We start from the raw sequence: 18,330 nt of genomic DNA on the forward strand, positions 1-18,330 counted from the left end.
CAACTAGACGCGAGAGGGACTCAGACATCAATAACATCTCACTCATCAATAAGACATTTTGATGGAGTTAGACTACTTAATTAAATAGGTTGCCTTGAAGGTATTGGGCTCTCTGAATTTAACATATTTAAACTAATGACCCCCAATGGAGAACATCTGAAGGACGACTCTTCAGCATCTCCATCCACAGGAAAGCGGCTCGGTCAGACAGACACTCGCAGACTTGGAGAGGTCTTATCTTCCAGTGATGGCTATCAACACGGATGCTGCCTTTGGGAAAAGCGCGCTTGGCGAAAGGGAAGTTTCCAATCCCACCGACTTCCAGGACACCGAGAAGCTTCTGAGCACCGCCACCACCGAGCCCACCGGGCAGAGCAACATCAAACCGTGCGACTCCTTCTCCCTCAACATCAGAGGGAGCGTCCGGTCCCTGGATGCGGACCAGAACGGACACAGATCACCGTTGAAGTCGGGCTCCATCGGGCAGCTGGCGACCCCACCCAGATCCTTGTCGCGTCTCAGCCTCGGCCCGCTGTCCTCCTCGGTGCCGCCCGGGTGCGTCCCGCCGAGTTACCTCTGGCTCGCCGTGCTGTCCTGCTTCTGCCCCGCCGTGCCGCTCAACATATGCGCTTTGTGGTACGCGAATGTGGTGAGTGTTACTTTGTTTTTCTTATCAACAACACAATGCAGACTATTATCACCCGTCTGTGCTTGATGTGCTTGAGTATATTCTAAATACAGTCGTAGGCTTTTCAAACACTACAGGTGTTTTGCTTCTGTTGCGTTTAAATATTTAATTGTTAATCACCTTCCTTTTCCTTTCCCGTTAGTCGAGGTCTGTTCTCCATACAGGAGATATTGAAGGAGCAAGGAAGTATGGGCGTTTGTCTATGCTGTTCAGCTGTCTGGCGATGATGCTGGGTGTGGCTGTCATCATCTTCATAGTGTTTACAATAGGTATGAAAGAAAGACGTCAATCAAACACACTCAAAGTGTAAATATGTGTATCTTAATGTCTCTTTTCTCTGCTTCTCAGAGACTCAGAAGTGAACTTCTCAAATTTGCACGGAAGAGTGGTGGAGGAATGTCGTTTTGAGGATGAAAAAGCACAAAAGCAAAGAGACTCTAGTGTACAACTTATTGCTTTTTCTGCTATGGACCAAAGAAAGAAGAAAGGAAAGAAGCCGCACGTCGTTTCTCTTTTCCCGGCAACACTCATGTCCAATAACCACACAAACTCAGGAACAAAGGAAGGAAAATGAAGGCTGCACACAGTTGTAGTGTCGGATCATCAGACAGCACATGCTGAGGAGAAAGTGTAACTACTCATAGTCCAAACTAGTGGTGCCTGACACACAGACAACTGGATCGCAGTCATTTGCTTATTATTATTATAATAATAAATACATTATTAGATTAGAGGATTTCCTAAAGACAAAAAAAGGATATAACAATCAATTAAAAAACAAAACACATATAGTAAGTCTTGTACGTGATGTGAAGATAAATCAATAAAGGCATCAGTGCATCTCTAGTCTGGAATGCCGCCCTGTTTCTCTGAAAATTTGCATCAAAGTACGGACTGTCTGGGAAGATGTATATACTGATTTCATACACTGTTTACATCAAGTTTAAAACCCTTGTACGTTTATCTGAACAACGCCCTGCTGCAGTCATAGTGTGATGTCTTGCTTTGCGTGCTACTATGATAAACTGATCAGACTCTCCCGAACTGCCTGGATCTCTAACTCTCTTTACGTTTACAATATACTGCAAGATATGAATGGGGCTGTTCTCCCTGTATGCACTGTTCTTGGCACTCTGATGTTGATGTTTATACATTTATACTGTATGACTGGTTTACTGTGCCATAGTTCTGCATGTCGGAAATAAACTTGAATGAGCATGACAAACTTGACCATGAGCTAGTCACCTTTATTTTATTAGGCGCCTCCGATACATACAAAGTAAGACATCAACAGTGAACACATTTTATAAAGATTTTTATAAAGAGTCAACATTACAATAGGATATAACCAGCAATATACAACTCCAAAGATGGGAATGTTATCATCAGTCAGAAAATAAATTAAAACTCTCTATTCAAATAATTTCAATTAAGACTTTTTGTGTGATATATTTTTCTTTTCAAAATCCTTTCTTAAATCTTTAAGGAGAGTAAATTAGAATATTTACACTTTTTTTTAAAGTCTTAAGATACAATGAATATATTCTGTTCTGAGAGTAAGTGTTGGTCTGTCAGCTGACCCGCGGATCAGTGGAACGTGTAGAGCAGCAGGAGTATGGTGCAGACACCTATTACCCCGCCTAGAATTAAAGAGTCCCGCCTCTTGCGCAAATTTATTTTCTGGATGAGACTGTTGATGGTGGGGAAACGATCTGAGGGGAGGGGAAGTGTGGTTAAGGAAAATAATTAAAAGATCCAAGTCGGCCTCCCTCCTTACAGTGATCAAGAGACAGAAAGCAGGAGAGAAAATGCATCAACCAGGAAGAGGACTAAAAAGAGACTAATTTAGGTTTAAAGTCTACTGTCGTACTTACTGTCATGCCAGCGTCAGAGAAAACAACTATGCAAACAAGGTGACATGAAGCGAATAGGTGGACAGATGATTGAAGGATACTGGCCAAAGTTGTGACCCGGGTTTGAATGGACTTCAACATCCCACGCTGAAATGTGACGTTCTCTTTGGTAGCTATGGCGATACTGAAGGAAGAAGAAACCATGAGGGACTAGGTGGTAGGAAAGGAGGCACAGAGCTGTCTTCACAGCATCACATTACGTTTAATGGCTGATGAGCCAAAATAGGCTTGTACGATAGTCTGTTTTAATAGAGCTGAATGTGCTGCGTTTGCTTGTGGTGTGTGTGTGTGTGTGTGTGTGTGTGTGTGTGTGTGTGTGTGTGTGTGTGTGTCTTTACTCTCCCCATTGAGTGAGAGAGAGTAAAAGGAGAGAGGAGGAGCGTGAACGGGGACATAAAGCTTACCTTATTGCATTGTCAATAAGACTATCGGAGCTGTCGACATGAAAAAGAAAAGGGAAAAATGTCAGATCTTAATTAATAGAGCCGTATACACAACATTACACATACACTTGGTCTAAGAGCCAACGGGACACAAGGAAAGCCGGTGCCATGAAACCACACATCTCTTTGGGTCTATTATCATCAGATGAGCGCTTCATGTGAAAGTGAGAATAGGATTCTTCAAATCAAACCCTCATCAAAGGAGAAGCCAGTTGATCCCGACAATACCAATACAACTGCTCTGACCACAGATAGACGTAGAAATCTCAGGACGGTAACCCGATCCCCGTGTTATTTGTTCTAGGTGCATATAAGCAGAGCGGACACACAGAACATGCAGGACGTTTACATCAGCCGTCATTAGCTGCCGAGATAAGTGATGGACAGAAAAATGAAGTGTTCAGTCCAGAGCTGAGCAGCCCATATCAGGTCAGCAACGTGCATCCTGGCCGACTCCACTGGAGACCAAAAATCAATACTGCGCTTTATACTTCCTCCTCATCTCTTCGTCCACCTCTCCCACTATCCATCTACTTCTCCTCGGCCTTTTCTCTCTATTCTTTACAGGCGAGGCGGCTTCTTGTTTTTGTTTGTGTTCCTTTTGTTCTCATTCTTTCATTACTACCTTTTTACCTGAAACTACTTTCTTACTAAATAAACTTCACAAAGCGTCCTGATCCCCAGTTTTTAAACCTGGTTTGTATTGGCTGACTTGGCGTGACGCGGACACTGTGGCAACAGTTCAAAGTTTAAAGCTTCAAAAGTCAATCGGTGATGCATTTCATGTCACAGAAAAATGTCTTCATGTGTGATTCTCGACCCTTAAACAGCAACATTATGCAAGCATTGTGCTTGATGTGTGCACATGTTTGTGTACACAACAAATTAAACACTTTGAAATACAGTAAGTGAGGCAGAACGACCGCTGCCAGACTTCTGCTCAGCCGGCTTTGAAAACAGAAAGAGATGCATGCTGGTCCGGGAGCAACATGACGGTCCGTGCCACAGACGGATCCTTTTAAGGGAAACACTTCTGGTTTGTTGCGGCTAAGTGGCTGAACAATGAGTGATGTCAGAGAGCTAATGCTTCACTGTGCAACACATCAGGTCTGCCACTACACTCGTACCATGTGGCCACTCAGACATTTGTGCTCGTGAATTTCTGACTTTTAGAAAGAAATGGTGCATGCGTCTGGCCACCAGCAACAGAAAAGAGACAAGAGACCCCGATTGACTTGTCCTACCGCAATGCTACTGACAAAAGTATCAAATATCCATAAAGCTGAACCACAGAACTGAATCTCACTTTTCAAAAGTGCATTTTTTGGCAGAGCCAAGCGGTGGTTTTACTACTGAAACTGTTGCCGTAACTCTTTTGAACAAACTTTCTCCCCCATTTAAGATTGTGTGGAAATGAGGTCATAATCTGGATCAATACATGATTATCCTGTGAAATACAGACCAGAATCCCACCTGTATAGGTTGTCTATCAAAGCACTGCCCCGTTTCTTCAAATCTCTACCATCTGGGACTCAATGTGTCCATCTCTAACTCAGGTCCATGCCCGAGTCAACTGCTCCGTCTTCATCAAGTTTTATCGTTTACACCGACATGCGACTCGTTAAACTGATGCTCAACATCTAAAGCGTTACAGCCAGACAGTAACAAGAGTATCACAGCTGCAGAGTGATGCCATCGGATTAAACAATGCTCTTAATCTCTTTAGGCTCGTCTGTTTTACATTTCCATCAGTTGCAATGAAGGGAAGACTGAGAATGAGTACAAAGAGGGGTTTGGTGCCTTATGGGATAAATCCAAACCTATGGACTGATGGATCTTACTATGCTCTTTATTGAGCAGACAAGTTAACTTTTTCAAAAAGAAACTTGAGAGATGGATTGTGAACTAATATTCACACTTCCTGTGAATAATCTTTTCAATTAAAGGAACTTGAACTTTTAGATCGCTAACTCCAAGAATTTAAGAAAATAAACCTGAGGTGCTCTCTCTGTTACAAAATGTATCCTTCACAAAAACAACATACCTTAAAATCTGGGTTATAAACCGGTACTTTTTTTTTCTCAACTTTGAGCCGTGCAGTTTAAATATCGGTGCGGCTAATTTGTGGGGGTTCCCTCGCTGTCAGACCTGTTTTCCTGCTAGCGCTGCTGCTGCTAGAGCTAGCTCCCCGACAACCACCGAAGGTAGCGAGACCAGCCCCGGCTCGACGCCCGACTCGGGCAGCAAGGGCGCGGGCAGTAGCAGTAGCAGTAGCAACAGCGGCTTATAAACCGCCGCAGCTTTTTTAGGATTAAATACGATTTATGCGGTTTATAAATGGGTGCACCTTTTTTTGTTTTTACGGTATTTACTCTCAAGTTTTGACAATACTAAATAGCCTGTAAAAGCTCTTCTTGATAAATGGACTCGTATGGCACTTTTCAACCACTCAAAGCGCATATTTACACTACATATAGTAATAAGGTTAAAACATGTGATAACAAAGAGAATATCATTCTCATCCTTTTTGTTTTACTGATTTGTGATTAAATGTCGATGCCGTTTCCAGCCACCACATTGCTGACTCAGAGGTGTTCACGACTGGTACACGCTCAGACTAAACGTGGAGCTTGAGGTCGCTAAACCAGAATTAAAAGTTCAGAACCTTAAAATCATGACTTGTGGTACTTTTGTGGTTTCAGTCTGAGACATGAAAAAAACTCAGTAGAAATTGAAAGTAATTCATATTAAACATGCAACTGATCTTTGAAATAGGCCTGCTATAAAATAAAATAAAATAGGACTGCTTTCAATTTGGTAAATGCCATATGAATTAGGTCTGCTATAAAATGTCACTTGAACAAATGCGTATAATTTGGAATGTAGTCCAGCAAGTCATGTCTCAGCACTGGCTGACAAATGGTACTGAATACTGGAAGTGTAGAGAGATGCCACTATATGTGTCCAAATAATGGGATATAATAATCCTAACTAAGTTTACGTTATTGTATAATCACCTGATAATGCTAATGTATTAAAGCTAGACTTACATTTGACATAACCTTTGAATTACTTGCTTATTATAATTTAACTTCTTCAAATCCATGGCCCTCCTTCAAACCCCATGTGAACAATCCCGAGGTATAATAATACAAAGTTTTTTAAAGTTCTTTAAATTGAATGTCAGCACTGCAAGACCAAATTTCACATGTCTCTTTTAGACTCTGTGGGAACTAAATTGTTTTGCTGAACAAAACAAAACACCTGTTAACCACATCAGCAAAGTTGCTCGTCTTAAACCGCCGAGCACGTCAACACGCATGTGCATGACATTTATAAAAGCAGAGCGTTCCCTCCTTCATTCAACAAGCTCCCCTCAAAGGACCGGACACACATCTGACACCAGCAGTGAGGGAAATGTGTCAACTGCTGTCTGAACAAATCTACGATCATGTATTATATTTTACATTTTATATCGAGGCTTTTAGACTTTCAGCTAAATTTAAACAAAAAATCCAGGAGAAAAAAAAACATTTTGACTTTTTTGCCATTTTCAGCAGGAACAATGTCAAAAGTTGCAAACACTGAGGACGTTTCCATCGTCAAAAACGCCGGGAAAGTTGGTGCTGGTAATAAAGTTGACATTCAGGGTAAATCCTAATGTGACTACACAAGTCTGTCAGATTGTCTTGACAAATTTATTAAATCTCTTTTTCTCTCATGACTATTTACAGGAGGTATCGGAAAGGATGCTTGTCTGGGCAACGTCACCGACATCGGCGTAGGCCTGAATACGAGCACAGGACGCATCGGAGCAGACAACAAGTTCGACGTAAAAGGCAAGCAATTGTATTGCAAGAATAGTATCAATAGTATTTTTCAGATTCATTACTCAGATATCAGCATCTTTTACAGAGTTTCTGTGTTTTATATTTCTTCATATTTCAACAGGAGGACTGGCAGCGAGTGCAAGCGTTGGCAACACCAGCAATGTTAAAGTTGGTACCAACTCTGGATGCACTGGTTCAGGGAATCAAGTCAACATAGGCTGAGGTAAAGTCATTGTCAAATGTTTCATTATGAAATGTTTATACTAATCATATAATTAATATATAACAATCAGGTTTGTTTTTTTCCTGAGAATGCATCATTACAAAATTACACAATCTGAATGTTCTGCTCAGTCTTTGGATTTTAATCTTTTCTTTAGCTTTCTCCCTTTTAGGAAATAGCCCTTCAACAAATTAAGGACCACTCTTCTAAAAAGTATAAACCATTTGCTTTTTGTGTTTTACGCATGAGCAAATGTTACATTCATGATTTAAAATAAATAAATAAATATGAAAATAAAGTCTATATCCTGTGTGATGTTTTGAAAAACATTTTATGACTGACCTTGCTGCACATGTATTTGTTATTTATTAGGAAACTGACCAACTAGCAGTTGGGTTTTCAAAATATGTATAAAGTAACTCATAATCTCCATTTTAGTGTGGTCAAAGGGGGAAAATACTAATACTGCCACGGTGTGCTGAGGAGAGTAAACAGAGCGTACTATTTTGAATAAATAAAGACCGTGACGTCATTTAATGGTTAGTTTTTTTACTTAACAGTATATCTCGAGATAATAATAAATCAAATGAAATCATGAATCCAGTCAAGATATTTGATAAAGCACATCACTGAGCTCTAATCTAATCTAGCTCACTATTGAGCAACAGTTCCTTTGGGGGACATTAGTGTACTGTATGTGATTTATGAGCTGATCACATTCACAAAGATACAGCAAAGACAACAATAGAATGAAGAAAATTATCTGAATAATGCCTTATTTTTCTAATTGTGGAGATTTCATGAAGTGAACTCAAATCTGGAACTTGGATATGAAAAAGAGATTAATGTCAACGTAGAAAATGTATTCAAACTTTGAACTGTGCTTCTAAAATTACTAACTGAGACATAATCGCGGCACAGTTCGATGAAGGGGCCATCTTATTGTTGTATATAGGAAGTATGCTGTATATATATATATATATATATATATATATATATATACAAGGCATTAGGCATTATTCAGATAATTTTCTTCATTCTATTGTTGTCTTTGCTGTATCTTTGTGAATGTGATCAGCTCATAAATCACATACAGTACACTAATGTCCCCCAAAGGAACTGTTGCTCAATAGTGAGCTAGATTAGATTAGATTAGAGCTCAGTGATGTGCTTTATCAAATATCTTGACTGGATTCATGATTTCATTTGATTTATTATTATCTCGAGATATACTGTTAAGTAAAAAAACTAACCATTAAATGATATAATGATATTATATATATATATATATATATATATATATATATATATATATATATATATATATATACATACACACACACACACACACACACACATGCATACATACACACACACACACACACAATATATTTCATTATTTGGCTGTTCAATAAAAATGTTAACATCAACTATGGTTGGGTGATATGGTTTAAATCAATATTATCATTAAGAATATAGTGGAGAAAATATTTGCAAACTTGCATAAAAATGATATGTGATGTATTGTTATGTATTACTCCAGTGTAAATCAAAAGTGCTGTTATTAGGACAACACAGTTATTAACACAATACACTGGATTAAAATGTCGACAACAATCCTAAATTATAGCAGAAGTCCACCATTCCTAGAAACTTTTCATGAATATAATTTATCATCTCCTGTCCGTGTCACTGTTTTTAACACAATTGTTCCGTGTTCAGTAAGATGAGTGTGTGTCTGTATACGTGTGTGTTTGAATCACAGGTAGTGCGGATGCAGCAGTGCTAGAAACCCCCTCCGCTTTCAGAGCGGGGGAACATTTGACTTCTGCTGAACAAACAAAACACCTGCTAACTATAAGGAAGTACAGAGTAATTGACACAGAGTCTTCTCTCCTCACATCAACAAACTCGTGCGAATCCAGAGGTGAGATAATAACTGCATGTGTCTGTTTTTTGGGCTGAATCCATTTTATGTGAAACATTGTTTTACTACTTGTCGTGTGTCTATTTCAGCAGGGACTATGGCATTTTGCAGCAGCATTGGTAACAGCAAGGACATCGCTGTTGAGACCAACAAAGGGAAGATTGGTGCCGATAATGTCATCAATATTAGTGGTGAGTTCATGCAATCTGGTTTTATAGTTATTTATTTTGTATTCTTGGATATTTAAATGGAGGAATAGGGTCCCAGCTAAATACTAGCGACTCATGTAAGAAAGGAGGAGGAGGATGTGGATGCTCTGCTTCTGCGGCCACCGGCAGTGGGAGCGGTGAGTTGAGTCTCATAAGGTAGTTGGTCCTCTCCCTGGTATGAATAACTTTGATGTGAAATATTCACAAGTGAGTATTTTGCATTTTTGTGTCGTTTATTCGTCCCACCCCCGGTGTGGAAATGTATGTATTGTTAAAAGAGCTAAAAGACTCATTGCATTGCAGCTCTGACATTGTTGGACTCATAATGAACATATTTTTTTGTATGTGTTTAAATAGAAAAATGGATGTGGAGAGATCTTTTTATTGCGCAAATGTTTCTTCATTGACAAAACCTGGCACCTACATTACCCACAATGCAACTCACAATAACTCCCCACCGACAAATTTATTTTATTGTCAAACTTGTAATCTTCAGCCCGAGCCAATGTTGACAGGCAATTTGTCAAACTTTGCGCAGCTCCCTTGGGAGCCACAAAAGGCTTGGCACAACGTATTTTTTTTTATATTGTAGTACTTCCCAAGAAGCTACTAGAAGGGAATTTATCTCAAATTTCAACAAAGGAGACGGACCTCTGGAGTTACTGCTTCAGGAAACACCGGCAATGAGACGGCTGAGTTATATGTCTTATATTGCTGGAAAGTTAGTAGCAGTTAATTATTTCTGATTCATAACTCATGTTCAGAGAGTAGAATCTGTGGAGTAAGATTAGCATTTGTGTGATGTGATTATATCTATTTACTATCGTCTGTGTTTAGCAGAAGGAAAAGCCGTCAATATTGGCAACACAACTAACATGACAGCTGGAGACAACGCAGGAGACGTCGGTGCTAAGAATGCCTGCAATGTTAGTGGTGAGTACCGAGTCCTTAATTAATGTGAAGTTAATAACGGGCACTTACATGATTTATGATTCATGTAGCCGAATAAGATTATAATCTGTACACTAAAGCTGTGAGTAAGAAGAACAGTTGATATGACTTTGTTCTATTCATCACTTATTGGATTTCAACAGGAGGAAAGGGAGTTAAAGTAGATATTGGCAACGTAAGCAAAATGGATGCTGGATCCAACTCCGGAGACATCGGTGCTAAGAACACCTGCAATGTGACGGGTGAGTTCTCCGTCTCACATCGCTGAGAAAATAATGGGCAGAGTCATGATTTCTATTTTGTTGTAAAAATGCAAGAGCAGAGTTTGTGGAGGCACGTCGCTTCAGGTACAAAGACCCAGGAAGGCCTGATAGGACAATTTTTCTGTTGACACTTATTATTGGCCTGGCCAATATTTTCTATCATTCTGATATATATTCTATTCTGTTCAGTTTATTATTAATGTATTTCCACAGGAGGGGAAGGAGTCCAAATAGGTATTGGCAACATCGGTAAGATGACAGCTGGATCCAACACAGGAGACATCGGGGTCGGGAACAACTGCAACGTGAACGGTGAGTTTGGGGGAGGGGCTTGTAGCGGACACTTTCATGATATCTGACCAATGTATGAGACTAGAATATGTACACGACAGTTTAAAGATGAACCTTTTATGTGATTGCATTCGATTTATTTTCCTTTGTAAACCGACAGAAGGAAAAGGAGTTGAAATTAATATTGGCAACGCAACCAACACAGAGATTGGGTACAACGCAGGAGGCTTTGGTGCCGGCAACATTGTTAACATCAACCAATGTAAGGAGAAGTTTTAGTTGTCGCAAAGATACAGTTTGGATGTTAAAGTACATGTTTAATGTTTGTGGTTGTGCTTGTAAAAGCATTGTTTTGTAACTGTGTTTCTCCATCTCTCAAGAAGTCCAGAGTTCAAAAGACCGAGGACCACCAACAACAACAAAAAAAAAGATTCAAGATGAAGAAAAAGACAAAGACAAAGACAAAGACTTCTCCTCTGTTGTGTGCCTTCAGTTGTTTGACAATAAACAGTGTTAGAGATTAAACTGACCAAAAAAAAATTCAATAAAGATGGTATTTTCTGACAAAAAACATCATAGTATCAACTCATTAGTAGGTAACATCGTGCGAAAATGTTTTTTTAAGTATAATAATTTTAATGATGGTAAATACAGCTGTAAATATCTAAGTACGTTTATTAAGAACATCTCTGGTATTTCTTAAAATGCCACCGTATTTTCACCACAGAAATTTTTGTGAAAGTTAGTTTTACTGTAAGTGATCAAGTCAAAGAATTGATTTGCTGCAATTCTATTCATTATATTTATATAAAAGGTGTAAATAAAGGTGTTCAGTATCTCAGTGGATAAAGAGAATAAATCCATGGTATTGATCATAAACCAAAGTAATAGGCAAATAAAAAAAGACATATGATTGCACTGGATGAAAAATCTGGCTATCAGATAATTCATTTGGATCAATTCTCAAGTGACTGTGAATGTCTGTACAAAATATTATTTTATTCTATCCAATAATCCATACAATTCTTTCTGGACCATTAGATCAACAGACCACTATCTTGGCTAAAATGAAATGAATGAATAAAATGAAGGGTCAAAATACAGACAACCCCACCATCATCATCATCATCATCATCATCAACAAAACACCGAATATGGGAACATATTCTGACAGAATGGTGTCCATCCCTTCAGAGCCCAATACCTTTTTAAAACAACTAAAAACTAGCAATAGGGCCGGCCCACGCCCATTTTAATGGATCAGACTTGGCTCAAATAAAGCCGACCAGAATCTGATCCGTCCTTTCCTGTTCTCGACTGCGTTTTCTCCATCTCAGCCTGCTCATGTTGCAGAGTGGTTATCCTTTAAGCAATTGAGTTCTGACACTGAGGTTTGCAAAATGCACTGACTTTCTAAACTTTGACCATAATTAACATGGTTTGATGCAATCAAAGATAATTAATATAGATTCCATAAGTGGACTTCTGCCAATCAAATTGTGTTGTATGCAACAACAATTAAGCGTCTTATCAACTTAATGACAGAATAAAAATAATTAGGCATGACATTGTAACACCACTGTACACTTTCAACAACTCCGATAGAGAGACTCTAGCTCAGGGGTGCCCAATACATTGATCGCGATCGACCAGTAGATTGCAAAGGTAGTGCGGGTAGATCACGGGTAGATCGCATGCCATTAAAAAAATTAGTCTTTTCTTTTCTTTTTTTCATCTCTCTCTCTCTCTCTCTCTCTCTCTCTCTCTCTCTCTCTCTCTCTCTCTCTCTCTCTCTCTCTCTCTCTCTCTCTCTCTCTCTCTCTCTCTCTCTCTCTCTCTCTCTCATGAGAAAGTGCTTGAGAAGTTTATTATCAGCCACAAGGTAACGTGACTAACACCATGTCAAGTAAACGATGAACACAAGTATGTGCATGTACACAAGACCAAACACAAACACTATCGCACATTTAGTAAGACCACACTGCCCACTCAGTCACAGTAACCCAGCAACTTCCTGAACTACTCTCACATGCTAGTTTTAGAACAAAGGCTACACTGGTGAGAACCGAATTCAATACAATCAAATCTAATGGCGGACAGTACATGGCGTGCACGAAGTATTCAATAAGGGGGATTTGGGCTGTTCCAGTGTTTTTAAAGTGATGTGTTGTGTATAAATCGCTTACTTTCTGAGATGTTCATGTTCCTTCAGGATGAGCTCAGTCCTTCTGTTATTTACTCCTGCACTGCTCTTGTAGGACCTGAGGAGGGAAACAGAAGAGAGAGAAACATTAAACGATGGGGAATTGGATTGACAAATATAATCCTGTCTTTGCCTTTATTTGACAGAGACATAGAGAGAGGGGTACGACATGCACCAAAGGTCCCGGCTGGATTTTAACTGGGTTTGTGCCATTTGCATGAGGCCACCAGAAATGAAGAAAAATGTATCTAACATGACTAAGAGTCTCCAGCCATGCTAGCGGGTCTGTGAGGCCGTATTCAGGCACGGCAATGTGAACATGCAGATGTGATACAGGTACATTTACCATGTTTACCATCTTAGATTAGCTTGCTAACATGTGCTAATCAGCATTTAAGTACAGCTGAGGCTGATGGGAATTTGACCAAACAATGGTGCTAGATGAAAAGTTAAGGGGATCACCAAAGTTATGACAATTCAACCTCAGAGAAATGTGGCTGTGTCAAGTAGCAATTGTGGATAAATGCATTTGTTTGGACGAGATCTGGCTCTATTTGGTGGAGCTTCCTTAAAACCTAAAGTAACACATTACACCTTAAGCAGCTTTGCAATTGGGGAAGAGAAGAAATCGGCACCAAAAACAAATTTCTCGCCGGCTTTAGTCTGAAAGGGTAATTCACTCCCTTCTATTAACTGATGCCTGGATGCTGATTATGTACTTCCTGCGTTAAGGCTTTTAAGTGATTAGCTCTGCTTAACCCACAACTCTGTCCTCCATCTCTTATTTACACCACCCCCTCCCTATTCAAGCTCATTTCATAATCCATTATCTCTTCTGGTCCCCCCTCCCTTCACTGTTCCTCCATACCTCTCATCACCCCACCAACTAAAATGGACTGGAATCAGTCAACATCAGGGGTGTCTCTCTCTCTCTCTCTCTCTCCCTCTCTCTCTCTCTCTCTCTCTCTCTCTCTCTCTGTCTCCCTCTCTCTCTCTCTCCCTCTCTCTCTCTCTCTCTCTCTCTCTCTCTCTCTCTCTCCCTCCCTCCCTCTCTCTCCCTCTCCTGATGAAGCATTTCTCTGTATCAGTCAGGCCAGATGTAACCACTCTCCCTCAGTTTGGGCTGAATGAAAGCCTTGTGGTTTGATTTACTGTAGGAGCCACTTAGGAAAGATATCCCCAGAGAACGAGAGATACATACACAGATAGAGAGATACAGGAGATACAGACAAGGAGAGAGAGACAGGGAGGGAGAGAGAGAGGTCAGCTAATAAGAGGAGGTGCCTCTTATTAGCCGATGAAATATGATAAAAGGAATGGAGATTAACAAAGGGTGGGGGAATTCAGTAACAAAATGGACATTTCTGCCTCCTCCTGGTTCAGCATAACATAGCAAAAATCCACAGAGGAGAAGGGGAAGGGAAAGAAGAAAGAAGGAATGAAGGGAGGGAAAGATGACAATGTAAAACATAGTATAGTGAAAAAAACAGTGTTGAAAGGCCCAGAGGATGGAGACTTAAGGGAGTACTCCATCAAGTGATTTAATAATGTAGTTCTACGAAGTTGGGAGACTTAAGAAAGTCAGATGGTCAAGAAATTGTCAAAATGAATGCAATGACTCACCCACTAAAAGTTCAAAACTTAAATACAATTAATAATTTTAAACAACATATACATTTAGATCTGAAATTATCAGTCATTAAATTTAAACTACAACAGTTTTGATAATCAATTAATAGCAAAAACGCAAAAATATTCACTGGTTTCAACTTCTTAAATATATCTGAAATATTCACAGGTTTTCTTAGTCTTCTATCATAGTACGTTTGACTATCTTTTGTTTTTAGACTGATGGTTGGATAAAATAAGCTATTTGATCACTTGTACTTAAGACAGACTTTGTTTTGTGTAAATAAATAAATATATTACTTGTTACAGACCTAATTGCATTTAACTCGACAATTGTCCAGCTGTCAAAAGTAGATACATTGGACCAGATCTAGATACTAGATCTGGATATCACTGAATATCACTGGATATAACCGCCTCCTGCAGGGTGTTGCAGAGAGTGACATTGTCTGATAATAGGGCAGAGACCCAAGCATACAGGTAATCATGTTCATAAACTGAATTGAAATTAAAGTTAATATTTCAACAGAGCAATATTGGGGAAACTACTTGAAGATTATATTGTATTTACTTACATTATACAATATCTTTTATTGTCAAGAGATGTATTAAGACGCTTACTCAATGTCTCTGTGAACAGAGCCCAGTAGATCCTCTCGCTCTCGCAGGCTGAAGAAGTTGCTTTTGGTTTTGTGGAACTCGAGAGTATAGTCCTATGGGAAAAACAAAAGCCCCCAAAAAAGGCAAAATGTATGACAATTTTACACATTTCTTTTTAAAAATATAGAAATAAGTAAAAACAACTTAGAGGTGGAGTGGAAACACTTTTCAGCATGAGAGAGTAATACAAGAAATGGAAGTAATTGTATGTACCTGTAAGATGTCTCTGTGTCTTTGTAAGGTGTGCATCAACGCTGCGTTACGTGATGACGCCCCCGGAGAGTTTGTGTATTCTGCCATCTTGTCATTGACTGCAGTAAGCTGCAAAAACAAGATCAAATGAAAAAAAAGTGATCTTGAAACCACTTAGTGGAATCATTTGAAAGTAAACATGAATGTATTATAATAAGTATAAACTGCAATTCTAATCTAGCTTGTACAATGTGTAAAATAAACTGTAATTCTTGCAGCATATAAAAACACAGGATAACACAATCAGCTTTGGTTGGCTGTTAGCGTGTGTTTTTCAGTTGTGCTTTTTCCCCCTATTGCAAGTAAAAAATCAAATGCGTCATCTAATCAATTCCCTGGGCTTGAGGCAGCAACAGCTGTTTGTCAAGAAAACCATACATATACATATATACATATATATATATATATATATATATATATATATATATATATATATATGTGTGATATTTAACTTACATTGGCCAGTAGCTGCTCCAGCTCAGTAGTCATGGCCACGAGCATGTTGTCTTGAGATGAGCCGACAGAATCAGACCTGATTTAAGAATGAAAGGGAAAGGATGCTGAAGTTCAAGCTCAATTTTTAACCTTGTGTTGTCTTCGGGTCAAAATGACCCTATATATGTATGTGTGTTGATGGGTCATTTTGAGCTTAAGACAACACAAGGGTTTAAAGTGTACAGACTGGACCAGCACAATTAAACAGTAAAACATGTAATTCACACCAATTAATTTAATGGAAGAGGATCAGTTACTGGCTAACAAATCAATTACTAATAGTAAACATAAAATTACTTAAACATTGTGTGCCATCAGTTCATCCAAGGTCATAAAAAGTCAGAGTTGTTCAAATGAAGAGTTGCCAGCTGACCTGCTGTCTCTTGTCCGCTGGTCCCGGCTGCTGCTGCTGCTGTAGCTGGTGCAGAGCTTACTGAAGGACACAAGCTTGAGCTCCAGCTCATTTTCCAGCTGTCTGGCCTGTTTACGCAAATCTGAGTGAAGCGACAAGAGAAACACTCAAGATGAACATCTCAACAGAAGAATAAAGCAATGAGAAGGAGACAAGGTAGAATGAATCTTCTCGACACCATAAATTGATCCACACAGCAGACTGATATGGCTTGACGTCGGCACTGTTGGTATTTGGTTTGCAGAGGCAACAGGTGTATGCATTTTTAGATGCCAAACAATACACAGGTTTGAGTATTTGACCGAGAAATGAAATGACACCATTTGGGCCACAATGCTGGGCACTCTCACTTTGAAGTACAAGTGTGGTATTAATTCAAACTATTTTAGAAGCTATAATACAAAGGATTGAATCAGCGCGTATCAGTAATTGACCTTGCAAGAGGATTAACAGTCCCCTAGTTAGAGCATTACAGTAGTGGTCAGCATCGTTTTGTTCATGAGTTAATTGATTGATAGTTTTGTACTGTTTACACTGCTAGATGTTAGTGTGTGTACCAAACCTTCATGTAAACAGGGAGCAGAGGGTCTGGACTGTCAACTGAAGTTACACAACCTTGGAGGAGTCGCTACACTTAAGACAGCAGTGTGACTGTTAGTTACTGACAAGGGATAATAACGTTAACCTCACGAGTTCGACGTCAAACCGGCTAACACGTTAGCTGATGACGTTAATCAGCCACAAGTGTCTTTGCGTTGTATCAGCGCGGGTATAAGCGGGTCTCACGGAACATTATAAATGTTTTAGTCTGAGTCGGTGAAGAACAATACAAGATGTACAGTTCAAGCATACGGACAGTTGTTTGAAATTAGATGCTGGAACAATGAGTTACCTTCCCAATAGTTGCTGATGTTCGCCATGTTTGTTGTTGACATGTCAGCAGCAGCCGTGAAGAAGAAACAACTGTCGCAAATTCTCATTTGAGCCACCGCGTCTCATGGTCGCGTGAAGAGAAGGGCGCCCTCTGGTGGTTTCTGGCCGCAAGTGCAGCACTAAAGAAGCCAAATCGATGACTCCCTTTGATGATGCCCACTCGTTATTATCCCGAGGGTGCGAAACACAATAGCAGAGGCCTAATGGGCTCATTGATTAATTATTGAAATACTCTCATCCCTGGGCGAACGGTTGTGAGTTGTTTTCCCAGAGGTAGCTCCATGTTCGTGACTGTTCCTTTACTTGAGAAGCAGAAATACCAAAATAACACACTCCATTACACATCATGTCAGTTGTGAGAGAACAGAAGTATTATCAGTATACTAGTGAGACTTCTCCTGCTCAGGTGTAATGTACTGAGCAAGGACTCTCACCAAAGATGCTTTAAAAAAATATGTTGTCAATCCCATGACACCAAGTTTTAATTACATTTTTTTATGGCTGCACTATTTAATTTTAATGGGAATATTGCAGATATTAGATTAGATAGTGCACTATTGCATACTCATTTCCCAAAAATCCAGCTAGTCATATTTGATACATTTGGAAACTTTTAGACGAATTAAAATCAAGTTCTATGGATTTGGACAACCCTATTACAGGTCCGTGGGGTTCAAAATGACTAAATCTCACTCATACCTTGACTCCATTGGATCACCTTGTAAGTTCATGTTTTCATGGGTTGATTATTCTAATTGGAGTGTTGCTGTTCAGCAGCGGTGTCAAAGTGTCAGTATATATAGAGACAAGACACAGATGTGATTGAGGTACATGTCACGCGTATTGTGAATCTCTCTTTGCTTGTTCTCTTTATTCATCATCACAGGCATTCATGGAAATCACAGTATCATTAAGACTGGCGATAATATTGATGTGGAAGACAATGATGATGATGACGATCATGATGACGATGATGATGCCATCGATGGTGGAGATGAAAAAGAGCAA

At 39.5% G+C, this 18,330-nt stretch overlaps 2 protein-coding genes across 2 annotated transcripts; one reads left to right on the top strand and one right to left on the bottom strand.

Moving 5' to 3' along the window:
- Positions 1–247: 247 nt before the first annotated feature.
- LOC306733209 (trafficking regulator of GLUT4 1-like) lies at positions 248–1,912 on the top strand (the record flags this gene model as incomplete). The annotated part of the gene is made up of 3 exons (XM_079214415.1): positions 248–649; positions 831–957; positions 1,037–1,912. 3 exons carry the CDS (start codon positions 248–250, stop codon positions 1,048–1,050), a joined length of 543 nt encoding a protein of 180 aa, XP_079070541.1. The 3' UTR covers positions 1,051–1,912.
- LOC306733208 (Golgi SNAP receptor complex member 1-like) lies at positions 1,912–17,324 on the bottom strand (the record flags this gene model as incomplete). Its single annotated transcript, XM_079214414.1, has 9 exons — positions 1,912–2,400; positions 2,643–2,725; positions 3,006–3,035; positions 12,925–12,999; positions 15,192–15,283; positions 15,444–15,551; positions 15,939–16,014; positions 16,351–16,471; positions 17,282–17,324. The coding sequence occupies 9 exons, from the start codon at positions 17,322–17,324 to the stop codon at positions 2,276–2,278; spliced, it is 753 nt and encodes a 250-aa protein (XP_079070540.1). The 3' UTR covers positions 1,912–2,275.
- Positions 17,325–18,330: the final 1,006 nt, after the last annotated feature.

The sequence above is a fragment of the Taurulus bubalis genome (genome assembly GCF_910589615.1).
Source record: "Taurulus bubalis genome assembly, chromosome: 2".
In the NCBI taxonomy this organism is placed as follows: domain Eukaryota; kingdom Metazoa; phylum Chordata; class Actinopteri; order Perciformes; family Cottidae; genus Taurulus; species Taurulus bubalis.